Source organism: Myodes glareolus, chromosome 10 (genome assembly GCF_982192425.1).
Source record: "Myodes glareolus chromosome 10, mMyoGla1.1, whole genome shotgun sequence".
NCBI classification, from domain to species: Eukaryota; Metazoa; Chordata; class Mammalia; order Rodentia; family Cricetidae; genus Myodes; species Myodes glareolus.
Genome location: NC_142035.1, coordinates 38,097,317 through 38,113,858, shown reverse-complemented (window position 1 = coordinate 38,113,858; position 16,542 = coordinate 38,097,317). Strand labels below are relative to the sequence as shown.

General features: G+C 39.9%; 1 protein-coding gene across 2 annotated transcripts in view; it reads right to left on the bottom strand.

Annotated features, from left to right (window-relative positions):
• Positions 1-16,542, bottom strand: part of Sel1l2 (SEL1L2 adaptor subunit of SYVN1 ubiquitin ligase) — a 133,726-nt gene that overhangs the window by 73,202 nt on the left and 43,982 nt on the right. Inside the window, exon 2 of one of the 2 annotated variants that reach the window (XM_085696244.2) lies at positions 13,437-13,492. The exons of the other annotated variant lie outside the window; for it this stretch is intronic. Coding sequence (XP_085552370.2) covers positions 13,437-13,492 — 56 coding nt within the window. The remainder of the gene's footprint in view (positions 1-13,436; positions 13,493-16,542) is intronic. 2 annotated transcript variants of the gene reach the window in all.

Below are 16,542 nucleotides of genomic sequence, written 5' to 3'. Positions count from 1 at the left end.
CATGTTGCAGTGATCCCCAACCCTAAAATTATTTTTGTTGCTTTATCATAATTGTAATTTTGCTACTGTTATGTATCGTAATGTAAATATCTGTGTTTTCTGATGGTTTTACGTGAAAGGGTCATTAGACCCAAAGCGGGTCATGAGAACACAGGTTGAGAACCGGAGAACAGAAACTGTTTCTCTAAGATGAATGATACCAGCAATGAGATGGGACAGGAGCCTGGTTGTTTGCAAGGGAGAGATAGGTGAAAGGTTAAAGAGTTGCACAGTGAAGATTCTTGATCTGCATTGACTTTCCTTCACTATGTCCTTCACTATGTCCCGGCGTTTCCAGCTCTCACCCTCAGAGTAATCACCACTCCTTGACTCTGACACACTACATTACGCTTCACAAAAACTTCCCGGGAAAGAGTGGACGCTAAATAAGGGTTTACTGAAGTCATTCATGAGAGCACCTGGAGTAACACAGCAAGACTAGATCAATCTTCCTCCCAAGTGCTCCCCGGTTTAGGTGGATGCATGAGATGGCAGAAAGAACACAAGCTGCTGCCCCTGGTTTCATAAGAACGCGACAGTGAATTTCTACTTCCTAGTATGTGTAGATGGAGATTGCATATGCGTATGTAAGCCATCGTATTTCTAAAGCATTTATGGTCCAGACATCCTCAAAAAAGGCCAGTTTATGTAAGAGTCAGAAATAAAGGAGAAGAAAGTGGCATTTTCTATAAAAGCACTTGATTTCTCTAAATCACTGATTCTCAAAATGTGGTCCTAACAGCTGCCTCAGCATCACCTGGGAGTAAGGGATGCAGTTTCTTGGCTCCACCTTAGGTGTCCAGAAGCAGAAACTCTCCTGTGGTCTGACACATCTTCCGTGGGAATCGATTGCCTGCTAAAGATTCAGAGCCTCTGCTCTGGGCAGCAGTGGAGGAAGATTGAAAGTGGATGAGAGTGGATAAAAGCAAGTGCATAAAGACACATGGAAATGTGTGTCACTCACCAAACAGTGAAGATATGCACACACACAGCTCAGCGCCAGAATGTGCAGGGAGCAGATGCTGTTTCTGTTAGGGCTTTCAATCAAGAATTTACACTGTATCAGATCACCCTTTCTCTAAGTCTGAAATAAGTGTATACAGCATGTGTTTGGCAGGAAGAGAAGATGGGCAATTCTGAACATTAGACTCTATTTTAGCAGCTCCTCTCTCTTTAAGATTTTTGTCTTTGACTTGCTTAAATTGAAGCAAAGGGGCTTTTAGTAATCATCTTAGTGTTCTTCATTTCTCTAGACTATTTTCAATTAGGACTAGAAAATAGTCTCAGGATATGATGCCTAACATGACTAAGGATTTTATTTTAGCAAGGCAAATATATTAAATACAGAGAGTACTGCTATGTTAAAAACATGCCTGCTCCCAATAGAGAAGAAATAACCTGTCATTAAAACATGTCATCATCTTAGACTTGTGGGACTGATGGCAGACAGAAAGCCGCCTCTGTGTGACCCAGGAGAAGAGGCAAAATAGGAAAAAGATGGCTCTGCTCCAAAGAGAGAAAGAAAAGGAGAACTTTGGAAAAATCACAAAGGTAGTGATAGGCTACCTGAAAACTACAGAGAATAAGATGGGTGATGCTCAAGTGTTAGGTGAGCTAACGGCTTCAATTCAGTGGTTCCCTGGAAGTGGGAGGGGGAGTCTCATTCAGAAGATAAAACGTGGAGCCCCACTGAGAAGAGGCTGGTGTCCTAGCCTTTGGACAGTCTCACGACTCTCAAATGCGATCCAGTAGGAGGGTTTTTGTTTGCTTGTTTTATTTTTCTTGTCTCTTTTGCTTAAGAGAAGATCTTGCCAGGCAGTTCTAGTTGTCCTGGAACTTCCTATGTAGACCAGTCTGGCCTTGATTTTCCTGCCTCTGTCTCCCAAGTTCTCAGATAATAGGTGTGTGCCATCATGCCGTGTACCTTGTAGGTATCTGAGACAGTAACTCCACTAGCCAATGGGTCAGCATTTTGTCACTCTGCATGACTCAGAGGGAGTGACTGAATGCTATCTGGGGTGGGAATGTACTATCTCAGATGGAGCCACTCTGGAGGCCTGAGGACAGGGAACAACCACAAAGCAGTGAGCCTACCACAGTCCCAGGATGAGAGTCCCTTTCGAGGCAGCTGTGGGAAGCTGGAGGGTGGAGCACTGTCCAGAGAAGAGGATGCAGCAAAAGAGGCTCATCTTTAACAGCAACTGACACAAGGATAGGTAGCTTTACCTCAGGGGCCAAGAGCAGATCCCACCAACTGCCACTAATCCTGGAGTTTGATAGTCCTGAATTAGAGAACAACAGGCAAAAACAAACAAACAAACAAACAAACAAACTCTGGAGCCACCTATCTGTCATTCCCTGATACAGAGCCCCAGACTTTGAAGATCAAGCTGAATTCTGAATATCCATAGTTGTATCCCTCTAGTTAGATGAATCATACATAGAAGGGTATAGAACTATGAAGACATGTATGCTAATGTACAGATTTCAGTGCTATGCACCCCCCAATTACAACAATAGCTACCACATGTGGTCCAGTTTGAGGAATCTTAGAAGGGAAGCATAAGAGTCATGAATTTGAATGTTGTGTCCTCACTCCTGTGCGTAAAACTAACCATCCCCCAGTTCTGACGGCTCCCAGAAGGAGCTGTTTCAACACTTCGTGTTTTTTTTTTAAATCAATTATTCAACCAAAAATACAGTGGAAAACATCACTACTAGATCAGTCGGTTGGAAGACTATCAGAGGTTGAAAGACAAGATTTAGGAAGAACTACATTCAAAGATCAACAAAGGAAAAGAAAGCAAGATCATAGCATCCCAGAAGTCTGAGATATGGTCAGAGACTAAACCTAAGAATCTACATGATGGAAGAAGGGGTTGAGGAAAACTAAAGATGGGAAAATCATATTGAACTTCCTATGATGTTACTCCTATTCTTTATTTATCTTCCTTTATGTGAATATTTATATATTGTTGAACTAATGTGTTTGAAATTAATGTGTTCGAAAACGTCAGACTTTTAAAGTTTCTTCCAGGGTATTAATAGAATACTTATGGGATGACGGCAGAAGTGGGGGACATTTGGTGTGCAATGAAAGAAACCATAAAGGAGGGTCTATAAGAGATAGGGAGGTCAATGAGGACATGTTAGAAAAACCTGTAATGACAATTATAGTTATGTAATTCTGCAATATTGCAATTATGTAATGAAAGCTATTGTTTTGTACCTAACACAATTTTAATAAAAAAGACAAAATCTTTTCCTTTTGGCAAAGCATTTGTTGATTATTGTATTGCATATTTTCATGGTACCTTATATTGTCTTCAAATACTAGGTTATTGTATGTCCTTTGGGAAGAGTTTGATTCTTCTTTAAGTTTTATGGAATGCATACTGTAAGATAATAGAATACAATAGACAAAAATGAAGGCTGGATATCTGGAAGATAGCAGGTGATCTTCATGGTTTTAGTGGAACTGTTGAAATGATTTGACACAAAATATATCTTAAGGACTAAGAGAACTGGGTGCTGGGTATGGGAGAAAGATGTATACATGACTTTAGGAACTCCTGCATCTAAGCATATGGTAGACAGAGGAGCCAATAACTAACATGGGAGACACTGGAGGAGGAACAGGCTCAGGGTTAAGGAAAGTCAAGAGTTCAACAATAAGCACACCATGTTTCCAATGCCTTTTAGATGTTCTCATAGGGAGCCTTATGTAGTTTGTGTCTGGGATTGTCTGACACACACAATAGATGATGCTAGGTTGAGAGAGTTGTGGGTAAATAGCTGCACAATTGCATTTTACATTGTTGTTTTTATAAGTTTTTTTCAATAAGGAAAATATGCTCATCAGTTAAAAATGAAAAGTGAATGTATTAGAAGTCTGAGAAGAAAGAGCTACAATAAATTTGACTAGGAAGATGTTAGGGTTTACTGGGGGACACCAATGACCTACTTGAGGCTGGTGATCCTGAAATGAAAACAAACCTGGTTTTCTTATTCATTTCTGATCATTTCACCTACTTACATGTGGGAATTGAGTACACAGAGGACAGTGTTTTATATGGCTGAGATTTTAAAGTAGAACATGGTGGAATCATCAATGCCAAGAATGACTCTTGGTTTAAGTATGACGTTTAAAATAGCAAGAGTTTGCTTATGTTGTTAAATAAATTTTGGAATTCTGTCCTAATTCTAAGCCAACATTCATCAAATTAATTTTTTCAAATTAAAACTCAACCAACAACCACAATAATAATTATTAGCATCAAGTATTCTAACACAATACAACCCAAATTTATACTAACTTTATACTAATGTGTTATATAATGATGGCTGGAAAATAGTCAACATTTTTGTTTTCATAATTAAATTGTATGTTTCAATTAAAGCAATTTTGGATACTAAGTACGAACACTGAAATTCATCATTTACGATATGTCTGGATCTGAACTGTGGTGTTTCAGAGTGATATTTATGGCTATGCATGACATGATGTCATGTGAAGTGCGAAGTGTGCTTGTGCTATGTTTACATGAGGTTGTGCAATGTGCTATGAGTGCTGGCAGAAATGCCACATTCATTACATGTTTAAGTCTGAATTAACCTTTAGGTATTGTGCATTTAGAAATGTTTCATTATTGCTCAACTTTTTGCAGTCTCTATATTCAGTACAGGACCTGTAGTGTTTGAAACCTACTATTTTAAGAAGCTGTGTTTTCAATCAGAACTTTAACTACAGTTCTCTCATTCAGAAGAGACACCAGCTTTTTCTGTGAATTTGGGGCCAAAATTTTTGGTGGGGAAACTTTATCTAACTTCTGGTGAGGTCATTCGTTTCTTTATGTGGTAGTCTGAATAGAATAATGGTCCCAATAGTCCCATATGGTTGAACACTTAGTCCCCAGTTGGTGAAACTGGTCGGAAAGGATTTAGAAGATGCAGTTTCATTGGAAGAGGCGTGTTTCGGTGTGGGGTGCAGGCTTTGAGGCCCCAAAAGATGTATGCCATTCCCAATGTTCTCTCTTTTGTCTCCTGGTTGCAGATTAAAATGTGAGCTCTCAGCTGTTCCTGCTGACATGACTTTGCTCTGCTATTGTGGACTCTAACCATCTCGAACCATAAGTCCAAATAAATGCTTTCATTTACAAGTGTTCTTGATCATGATGTTTTGTCAATGATAGAAAAGTCACCAAGACACTTTATTCATTCCAATTTATGTGAATATCCATGTATTTCCAAATTATAAATGTGTTTGAAAACATAGTTTTCTAGTTTCTTCTGGGATATCCTATAATATATGAGATATATGTGTATGTATCTTTTCTAATTTTTTTGTCTTATAGCTTTCATATTTTATATTATTTGTATGTGTATCTTGTTTCAAATTATAAATAATATATATATTTTCTGAAATTATAAGAAAGAACCCAAACTTTTCAGAATCTCCTAAAATATTTTAACAGGAGGAAAACTTTCAAACTCAGTCTTTGAGGCCAGTGTTACCCAGATAATAAACTGAGACAAGGATAGCACAAGGAAAAAACTACAGACCAATATCTCTGATGAAACTGATACAAAAACTTTCACCAAGATACCAGAAAATTGAGTTCAGTACTGTATTAAACTGATTAAATACTGCAAAGAAATGGAAGTCATTCTTGGTATGTAAGGATAGCTTAATTTCCTTGAAAATTAATAAAAGTAATATATCACATTGAGTACTCAACGATGTCCAATATGCAGAAAAAGTATTTGACAAAGTCAATACTTTTTGAGAATAAAAATCAACAAATGAGAAATTAAAGAGAATTATCTCAACATAATAAAGACTATATGCTAACACTGCTTATCTGACACCACACTCATTTGTATAAGACTGGGAAGTTCTCCTTTAAGATTAAGATCAAGGCAAGGACACCCAGTTTTGTTGCTTATATTTCATGTGGCATTGACATTTCCACCCAGAGGATTAGACAAGAAAAAATCCATTCAGCTTGGAGAAGATGGAGTTATCTATCAACAGAAAACCTGATCATATGTGTAGAAAACCTTACAGATTCTTCACAAAACTGCTATTACATTAAAAAAAAATCACCCCAGACACTAGTCATGCTGGATCATGCCTGTAATCTCAGTGCATGGAAGGTGGAGATAGGAAGATCAGGAATTCAAGGTCAATTTTGGCTACAACATTGAATTTGAAATAAATTTGTGCTACCAGAGACCCCATTTTCTTAAAACAACCAATCAACCAATTAACCAGCCAACCAGCCAATCCAACCAACCCACACTTCCCCCAGCAAAATAGATTCAGCCAACTTGCAGAATACAAAATCAACACACAAGGCAGTTGGAATAACTCAAAAAGGAAGTTAAGAAAGCAATTAATTGAAAGTATTATCAAAAGGAACAAAGAATTTAGAAAACTGAGGCAAAAAGGCAAAGACACAGACAACAAAGACTACAGAATGTTGCTGCAATAAATTAAAGAATAAACAAATATATAGAGATACAGACTATGTTTATGGACAGAAATTTTAATATTGTTGAGATATCCATACTATCTCAACATATCTAATGCCACTTTTGTAAAAATCCCAATAGAATAGTTTTTGCAGAAATAGAAAATTCATCCTAAAATACAAATCTCAAAGAATTCTGAATAGTCAAAATGATCTTGAAAACTTGGAGATCTCATATTTTCTCATACTAAAATTTATAGCAAATTATAGTAGGGAAAATATTGTCATAGTTGCCTAACATGCATAAGGCCCTAGGTTCAGTCTCCAGACTGCTGAAAATGGGTGCATGTGCACACACACACACACACACACACACACACACACACGCACACACACACACACACACTGCAAGAAATGAACAAATAAGCCTTGTGGGGAACTGACAATAGAGACAGATACATATAATAGTAGAATATGAGAGGCTGGAAACAAACTTTCCCTTCTATGGTTGAATGTCTTTTGACAAGGGAATCAAAGCCATTTCATGGGAGAAGATGGCCATTTCAACAACTTTGTTGGCAAAATCATTTCCACATGCATAAACAGTACAAAAGGATCTTAGTTTTCACCATAAATAAAACTGAAATGTCCAAAGAGCTAAATGTAAGATCTAGGACCACCAGAGTCTTGGAGGAAACAGTAGGGGGAGAGTTTCATGACATTGGTTTAGTAAGAATGCCTTGGGTAGGATCCCAAACTTAGAGTCAGTAGATGTAAATAGAGATTAATTAGACAATAGGAACCTTACAAACTGCCGTGCATGGAAGCAGGACACTAGAAGAGTGGGGAGGCCACACATGGGGTGGGAAACAGTGTTTCCAAATCAGATAAAAAGTTAGTGACTGGAATATATAAAGAGCTACTACAAGAACAAAAACAACAACAAAAATCCTCACAAATGGCCTGACTGGAAGCTAAGCAAGAGTCTTGAAAACACATTTCTCCAGAGTACAAGTGGTAGACAAGTACATGCAATTTAGCTCAGTATCCTGACACATGTATGAACTGGAAGAAATTATGATAAGCAAAATAAATCAGCCACTGAATGAAAAGAGCTGTACGTTTCCACTTCCATGAAATACCCTACTTCACTTCCTAGAAACAGTGAGTACAAGGTTGGTTGCCAGGGGCTGCAAGAGAGAAAAATATGGGGAGTTATTAGTCAGCTGTTAGAGATTCTGTTTAATTAGGTCCGTACTGAAAAAAATGCAACTATCTATAGTGAATTGTTCACTTAAAGCTGGTGACTGACAAGTGCTATGTGAGGTATATATTACTATAATCCAAAAGCCACCTGAAATACAGCTGCCATCACAGGTTTTGGAAAGTGCACTGTGATGATGGAGCAATGAGAAGGCAAGGACAGAAGGGACTGACGGCACAAGGCAGTGATGAGTAAATTAAAGGACAGAGGACTTGAGGTTCTGGTGAGGCGGGAGCATTTGTGGAACAACTCAAAATGATGCCGGCGGTCATCAGAAACTGGAATCCTAGACTGTGACCCAGGGAAGGAGAGCAGCTGAAAAAGATACTGTGTTACACACCACAAGCTCAAAGAAACTTTATCAAATAGAGGACTGCAGGAACATAGAATAACATTTAGAACCTTTTGACCATTCTGAAATAGAGCAACTGTGAGGTACACAATACATTGTGTCTAATGAATGCATACACTGAAGTCTCATAATCCCAAGACTCTTACATTTTCAATGGGCTAGCCTATTCTCACCTTCAAGTGTGGATGAGCATTCGAAAAACCCAAATTATTCTGCACAAAGGTGTTGAGAAGAGTGAATAGCACATGTGAAGGATCTTATGAAGTTTAAAATATTGTATGCATATGAAGGCACGGGTCCAAATACACACTCTGATCACATCATAAATCACGGTACTGGAATTTTGCCTTTCTAAAATGTGAAACTAATTGTTGGACTGCAATGCTAATCTCTCGATAAAAACATATGACATTAGGTGAACTGAGAAGGAAACCAGTCCATGCTGAGGGCAGCACTGCTGCTAGGTCCAGGAGAATTGTCTGTATTCTGTCAATCATGTTTTAAATAAATGCTGATTGGCCAAGCAGGAAGTATAGGTGGGAAAACCAGACAGGAAGTAGAGGTGATGCAATGAGAACAGGAGAATTCTGGGAAGAAGGAAGCTGATTCCTCCCAGTACTGCACAGACCACCGGGGAAACAGGCTGTGACCTGCCAGCTGAAAAAGGTACTGAGCCATATTGCTAAAATAGATCAGAATAGTGGGTTAATATAAGTCGTAAGAGCTAATAAGAAGCCTGAACTTCTTATTAATGGGCCAATCAGTTTATAACTTATGGAGACCTCTGCGTGATTTTCTTTGGGGCAAATAGCTGTGGGAATTGGGCAGGACAGAAAACCCCAACAAACAGGCCCCTCGTGTTACAGCTGCTCCCTCTTCTGTGCAGTTTGGTTGGTTGCCACTGTTGTCACAGTGGCCCTCAATCGTGCACTTGAGTTGTTCCTTGAGTCGGCCTTAGTGATCCCTTCATGCTACTCTTCTGTCAAATGCCTGAGAGTTTACTACCTCTGTCATCACAGTGATTTTATTACTTTTTTTTTGTATCTTAGAGACAAATTTACACTGTTTAGCCCTAGCTGGCCTGGAACTTGCTCCGTAGATCAGGCTGGTCTTGAACTTGTGACAATGCTCCTGCTACTACCTACTGAGTGCTGGGATCATAGGCATGTGCCATCATGCCTGTGCTGGTTAGTTTTTAATATTGAAGAGAATAGTATACAGAGTTCATGAAAGTACTGAATCATTAACACAGGAATCATTAACTTCAGGCCAATGGCTCTCAACCTGGGGCTCGTGATCCCATCAAAGGTCTAGGGATCCTTTCACGGGGGTCACCTAATACCATCTACATACTGTGTATTTATATTACAATTCATAACAGTAGTAAACAGCAGTTATGAAGTGACAATGAAAATAATTTTATGGTTAGGGAGTCACTACAAAATGAGGAGCTGTATTAAAGGGTTTCAACATTAGGAAGGTTGAGGATCACTGCTTTAAGGAGAGAGAGAGAGAGAGAGAGAGAGAGAGAGAGAGAGAGAGAGAGAGAATATGTGAATGTTTTGAAGGAGAGTAGATGACTTTTGTGAACTGTAACATTAAAGTTAGAAAAGTCAGAAAGAGCAGCCTATAGAATGGGAAAAGATGTCTAATCTCCAAAATATACAAAGAACTCAAGAAATTGGTCATTAAAAGAAAAAATAATCCAATAAAAGATGGAGTACAGACCTAAACAGAGAACATTCAACAGAGGAATCTAAAATGGCTGAAGGATACTTAAGGAGATGTTCAACATCCTTAGTCATCAGAGAAATGCAAACCCAAAACAACTCCGAGATTTCATCTTACTCCTGTAAGAATGGCCAAGATCAAAAACACTGATGACAACTTATGCTGGAGAGGTTGTGGGGTAAAGGGAACACTCCTGCATTGCTGATGGTAATGTGAGCTGGGACAGTCCCTTTGGATATCAATGTGGTGATTTCTCAGAAAATTAGGAAACAACCTTCCTAAAGACCCAGTAATACCACTTTTGGGTATATATCCAAAGGATGCTCAATCGTGCCACAAGGACATGTGCTCAACTATGTTCATAGCAGCATTGTTTGTCATAGCCAGAACCTGGAAACAACCTAAATGCCCTTTGACCAAAGAATGGTTAAGGAAAATGTAGTACATTTACACAATGGGGTAAACACAGAAAAACAAACAAACAAAAAGCTCCACCCCCAAAACAAAACAGCAAAACCCCAAACAAACAAACAAATAAATAAACAACCCCCCCCAAAGAAACCCCCCGACATCTTGGTTTTGCAGGCAAATGGATGGAGCTAGAAAACATCAATTTGAGTGAGGTAACCCAGAATCAGAAAGACAATTATCACATGTACTCACTCATAAGTGGTTCTTAAACATAAAGCAAAGAAAACCAGCCCACAAATCACTATCACAGAGAACTTAGACAACAACGAGGACCCTAAGAGAGACATACATAGGTCTAATCTACATAGGAAGTAGAAAGTAGAAAAAGACAAGATCTGAGTAAATTGGGAGCTTGGGACCTTGGGAGAGGGTTGAAGGGGAGGGAAGAGTCAGGGAGGGAAGCAGAGAAAAATGTAAAGCTCAATAAAAATCAATAAAAAAAGAAAAGTCAGAAAGAGGAAAACTAGGGAAAGAACAGTGTAATTTTGCTGTTTTTTGTTGTTATAACATTAGTGGTCATTATCAAGGAAAAATAGCCCAAACCTGATAGAGGAGAAAGTGGGAGGTAGCCTTTAATGCATGGACACAGGAGACCACTTCCTAAATGTAACCCCAGTAGCACAGACAATAAGAGCAACAGTAAATAAATGAGACCTCCTGAAACTGAGAAGCTTCTGTAAAGTAAAGAACACAGTCAATAAGACAAAAAGACAGCCTACTAAATGGGAAAAGATCTTCACCAACCCCACACAGACAAAGGACTGATCTCCAAAATATATAAAGAACTCAAGAAATTAGACATTAAAATTCTAAATAACCCAATTAAAAAATGGTGTAGTGAAGTAAACAGAGAATTCTCAACAGAAAAATTTCAAATGGCCAAAAGACACTTAAGGACATGTTTAGCTTCCTTAGCAATCAGGGAAATGCAAATCAAAACAACTCTGAAATACCATCTTACACCTGTCAGAATGGCTAAGATCAAAACACTATGATCACTTATGCTGGAGAGGATGTGGAGTAAGGGGAACACTCATCCATTGCTGGTGGGAATGTAAACTTGTGCAACCACTTTGGAAATCAGTGTGGTGGTTTCTCAGAAAACTGGGAATCAACCTACCTCAGGAGATCCAAAAATACCACTCTTGGGAATATACCCAAAAGATGCCCAATCATACCACAAAAGCATTTGTTCAATTATGTTCATAGCAGCATTATTTGTAATAGCCAGAACCTGGAAACAATACAGATGCCCCTCAACTGAAGAATGGATAAAGAAAGTGTGGCACATCTACACATTAGAGTACTACTCAGCTTAAAAAACAATGACATCTTGAATTTTGCATGTAAATGGATGGAATTAGAAAACACTATCCTGAGTGAGGTAACTCAGACCCCCCAAGATGAATATGGTATGTACTCACTCATAAGTGGATACTAGCCATAAAAGGACATTGAGCTTATAGTTTGTGATCCTAGAGAAGCTAAGTAATAATGTGAACTCAAAGTAAAACATATATAGACCCACCTGGAAACTGGAAACAGACAAGATCGCCTGACAAAATTTGGGAGCATGGGGGTGGGAAGTAAAAGGAAGGGGAAAAGGGGAAGGTTGAGGAGAACTTGAGGAAATGGGATAGTTGAGATGGAGGAAGGACAGATATGAGAGCAAATAAAGAGATATTTTGATTGAGGGAGCCATTATGGGGTTAGCAAGAAATCTGGCTCTAGAAAAATTCTAAGGAATCCACAAGGATGACCCCATCTAAGACCCTAAGCAATAGAGGAGAGGGTGCCTGAACTGGTCTTGCCCTTTAGTCAGACTGATGATTATCTTAAATAGTACCATAGAACCTTCGTCCAACAACAGATGGGAACAGAGGCAGAGAACCACATTGGAGCGCTGGACTGAGCTCCCAAGGTCCAGTTGAAGAGTGGAAGGAGTGAGAGTATGAGCAAGGAAGTCAAGACCATGAGGGGGTCACCCACTGAGCCAGTTTGCCTGAGCCAGTGGGAGCTCACCAACTCCAACTGGACTGGGAGTGAATGAGCATGGGATCAAACTAGTCCCTCTGAATGTGATTGACAGTTGGGGCAGACTGAGGTACCACTGACAGTGGCACTGGGATTTGTCTCTACTGCATGTACTGGCTTTTTTCAGATCCTGTTCTCTTTGGATGTATACCTTGCTCAACCTAGATGTAGTAGGGAGGGCCTTGGAATTTCCACAGGGCAGGGTGCCTTGCCTTCTCTTAGGATTGGAGGGAGTGAGGTGGGAGGCTGTGTGGGGGGAGTGGAGCAGAGTGGGTGGAGGGGAGGGAGTGGGAATTTGGATTGGTACTCTTTTAAATAAAATAAAACAAAATAATTAAAAAAGAAAGAAAAAATAGAACTGATAGAACTGGCTGGAGAGTTGGCTCACTGCTCTTGCAAAGAACCTGAGTTTGGTTCCCACCATCCACATCAGACAGCTTCCAATCACCTGTAACTCTGGCTCCTGGAAAGATCTGACACCTCTGGCCTCCAATACACATACACACAGACTTACTCATATATATGTAATTAAAACTAAATTTTTTTTTAATGAGAAAGGACAGAAATATGTGCAAAAGACCGAGGCTTCTGAGGAATGGCACAGAGCCCAGAGTATCTGATAGGGAGACATTATAAGTAGGTTATATAAGAGAAAACAGTAGGGATAGAACCCCAAGTACAAGTACTTTGGTGTCTGCATACTCCATGAAATGGTGAAATACCTAATAGATTTCAAGCAAAAGCATAACAGAAAATGACGTAGTTATCACTGTATGCTAGTAGCCGGGTTGAGAGTAGAATGAAGAACTGAATCCCCTTCCTCTAAGATGCCATGTCCAATCCCTTCCCTTTCTGTCTAAACACTGAGGGTTGCAGGTCAGCCAGAGCATGGGGGAAGACTCAGCCCACCGAACAGTCTTCCCCAAAGGAAGGAATACTTCAGAGTGAGAATTTTCCAAAGTAAAAATGAAACAATAGCTAATTATCTGGTTGAGAAATTTTGAGCATTTTGAATACACACTATTAACAGTGTTTATAACCACAATTTTCTATTGAAAATATATATATTTACCTGTGTGGTGACATTCATTTCTTTTTGTTTTTTATTATATCTTTCTGCTTCAGTATCTGCAATATACAAAGCATTTCTATAAAATTTGAAGACATTGGAAACATTCACAAATATGCAGTTTCTTGTCTGAAAACTTCTTGGGAAAGCTAGAGCTTCTATTGTAACACTTGAAATTGCTCTACAGTCTGGGGTTACTAATGGGGTGTTGAAATGATCCTTTTGTTGATACTTTCCAAAGCTGTAACTTGACATCAGAGGTAATCTACTTCAATCGAGGGTTTGGAACCCAAGCTAAGATGTAAGAGGTCTACGTGATAGCACCAGTTACAGTTGTAAAGACACTCTGAGCGGGTTTGTTGTTTGTTTTAATTTGTTTGTAAGTTACAGGAAGCAAATCAAAAAGAATTACAAAATGACTCATTGCAAAAGGAAATAGTAGAAAAGCCTTGGGAACCCACAGAGACAGCAAAGAGATATGAGAAAGAACCGGGGGGAAATACGTAAAACACAAAATGCAGACAAGCAAGAAGCTGAATACAGCTTCAGCTCTGCAGGTCACTGTGAGGACCCAGAAGCTGCTTCCAAAGGGAAGCCTGATGGAAGGCCAGGCCTGCCTTCTCAGGACAATCCAGGCTCCCAGGCACATCAGCTCCAGTGACCAGTGCAGAGGAGACAGGGACCGCACTGGTGGATCAGCCAGCAGGAGAGGAAGGTCCCATTTTGTCATGACATACCATTTGAGGTATGTCATGGCCTTTTCTCCACCTCTTTTACTTGCATATATTAGTTATACATAATGGTGTGTTTCATTGTGACATGTTCATGCATGCACGCACACACACACACACACACACACACACACACACACACACACACACCCTATTCTGAGCCCATTCACGCACATCTCTCAACCCTTTCTTGTCCCCTACCTAGTGCTACTGTTCAACCCTTTTCCTCCCTCAACCCATCTTTCCCCTCATTCGTTCCCTCTCCCTCTTCTTTTCTCCTCTCTCCCTCCCTCCTTTCCCCATTTTTTTTTAATGATCCATTGAGTTTAATCATGGTGTTTACAGGAGCATGGTCGATTAGGGAGTTATTTACAGGAGTTAAAATTGTGCTATGCCACTGAAGACATGGCTCTCTCATTAACTGGATTGATACCATTATGGAGGAAGGGCATCTCACGATCCCCTCCCTCTTCTGTGACAGAATGCTGATGGGCAAGGCTTACACTGATAATCTCAGCTCCTGAGAGCTCAGCTGTGATGGCTAGTCTCGATTGCCTACTCGACTCTATCTGGAATTAACCTAAAACCAGTACTCTTGTGAGGGATTTCTTTGAATTAAATCATTTGAGGTGTTAAGAGCCACCTTTAATGCAGATCTTTGAGGTGGAAAGATTCACCTTTACTGCAGATCTTCTGAGGTGGGAAGACCCACCTTTCTTCTGAGCCACACCTTCCACCGGCAGTCTATATAGAAGACATGGAAGAAGGAAGCTTTCTCTTTCGATTTGCCCTCAGTGGCAAGTCCATTCCTGTACTGCAATTACAGCCTACTTCCTTGGAATTCTGGTATATACTGAAGAGCAGCTGAGAAATCCAGCCTCATGGACTGAACACTACTGAATTCTTGGACCCTCCATTGATTGACAACCATTGTTGGACTAGCTGGACCACAGCCTGAGAACTATTCAAATAAATCCTATATACATGTATATATAATCATTCTATACGTTCTGTTCCTCTAGAGAACCTTGACTAATACAGCAAGGCAGGACTATTTCATGCTCTGTTCCACCTTAAGAGAGAAATTCTTCTTAAAAACTGAGGTACCCTGAAGACCTGAGACCAGGGAACACCTAGTGGGGGCCTGCCACAGCTACAGAGAAAGTGAAGATCCAGGAAAATATACTTTGAACACACAGAAAGGCTGAACTAATGGACTGAAAGGTGCTGTTGGCCAGAGACAGACTCAGGATGCAGACTGCGGAGAGAAAGAGCCCTCCCTGAGTGACTGCGATTAGATTGCTTCAAGTGAGAGTGAACTGAGAATTTGATAGCTCTGAGCCTGAGGCCAGTGGATAAATCAAATTCTGGATCCACTCGTCTGTGCTTCACTAATATAGGGCCTGAGTTCTTACCTACTCAAGGTGATTGATACCCAGGAGGCTTTGGAAGGAAGAATGTAGATTCTCTGCCTCTACTTCTCCAGTGCTGTAGCTACTTCCCATACCCAAAGCATTTTGGAGACAGCCTCCAACACACACAGCACACTTAGCCCCCACTAAAACACTATTTACCCGGCAGTGTAGTCTGGAGTGTCTCAGGAAAGTGAGATCCTCAGCCACAAAAGACAAAGGTAAGTGAATCCAGCAGAGACCCCTGACAGGCAAAGAAGGAAAATGTCTCTGTGAAGACATCTGGGGAAGGGGGGGGGCATAGACACTGGTGCAGACTCAGCCAGAACATCGAGCAAAGGAGAGCACGGAGCCCGCAGACTGAAGGGCCCTCCACTCCATGCATGAAATGTGATCTTCGCTTGTCCAGGTCACAGGAAGAAGGTGCCTCCTCGTTCCCTGCCCTTTCTTCAAGTTTTTTTTTTCATATGATCATCCATCATACATTTAGAAGGATCTTAACTGTGCTGTATTTAATTTTTATTTATATTTTTGTTTGTCACTAAGCTTCGTACATTTGGATAATTTTGTTAAAGCATTTTTTCATTTGTGGAAAATGTTCTTTTTCTCCCTTATTTTCTATTTTGCTCTCTGTATTTCCTCTTCTTGCCTATGTTTAGTAGTATTTTAACCATATTGGCTTAAAAGTTTTAAATAAATTTTATTAAGTGTGTGTGTGTGTGTGTGTGTGTGTGTGTGTGTGTATGCGTGCACGGGTGCGTGTGTACACATGTGCCACAATGTGTACATTTCTTTCTTTCTGCCATGTGAGCTACAGGATGCTCAAACTCAGACCATTGGCACCTTTCCTCACTGAACAATCTTGTCAGTCTTAACATCCTTTCCTTTATGCTTATTCATTGTACTCAGTGCTGTGTTACCTTACATATTGAATGCATTACTTCCCTACAACCACCATCCCTTTAA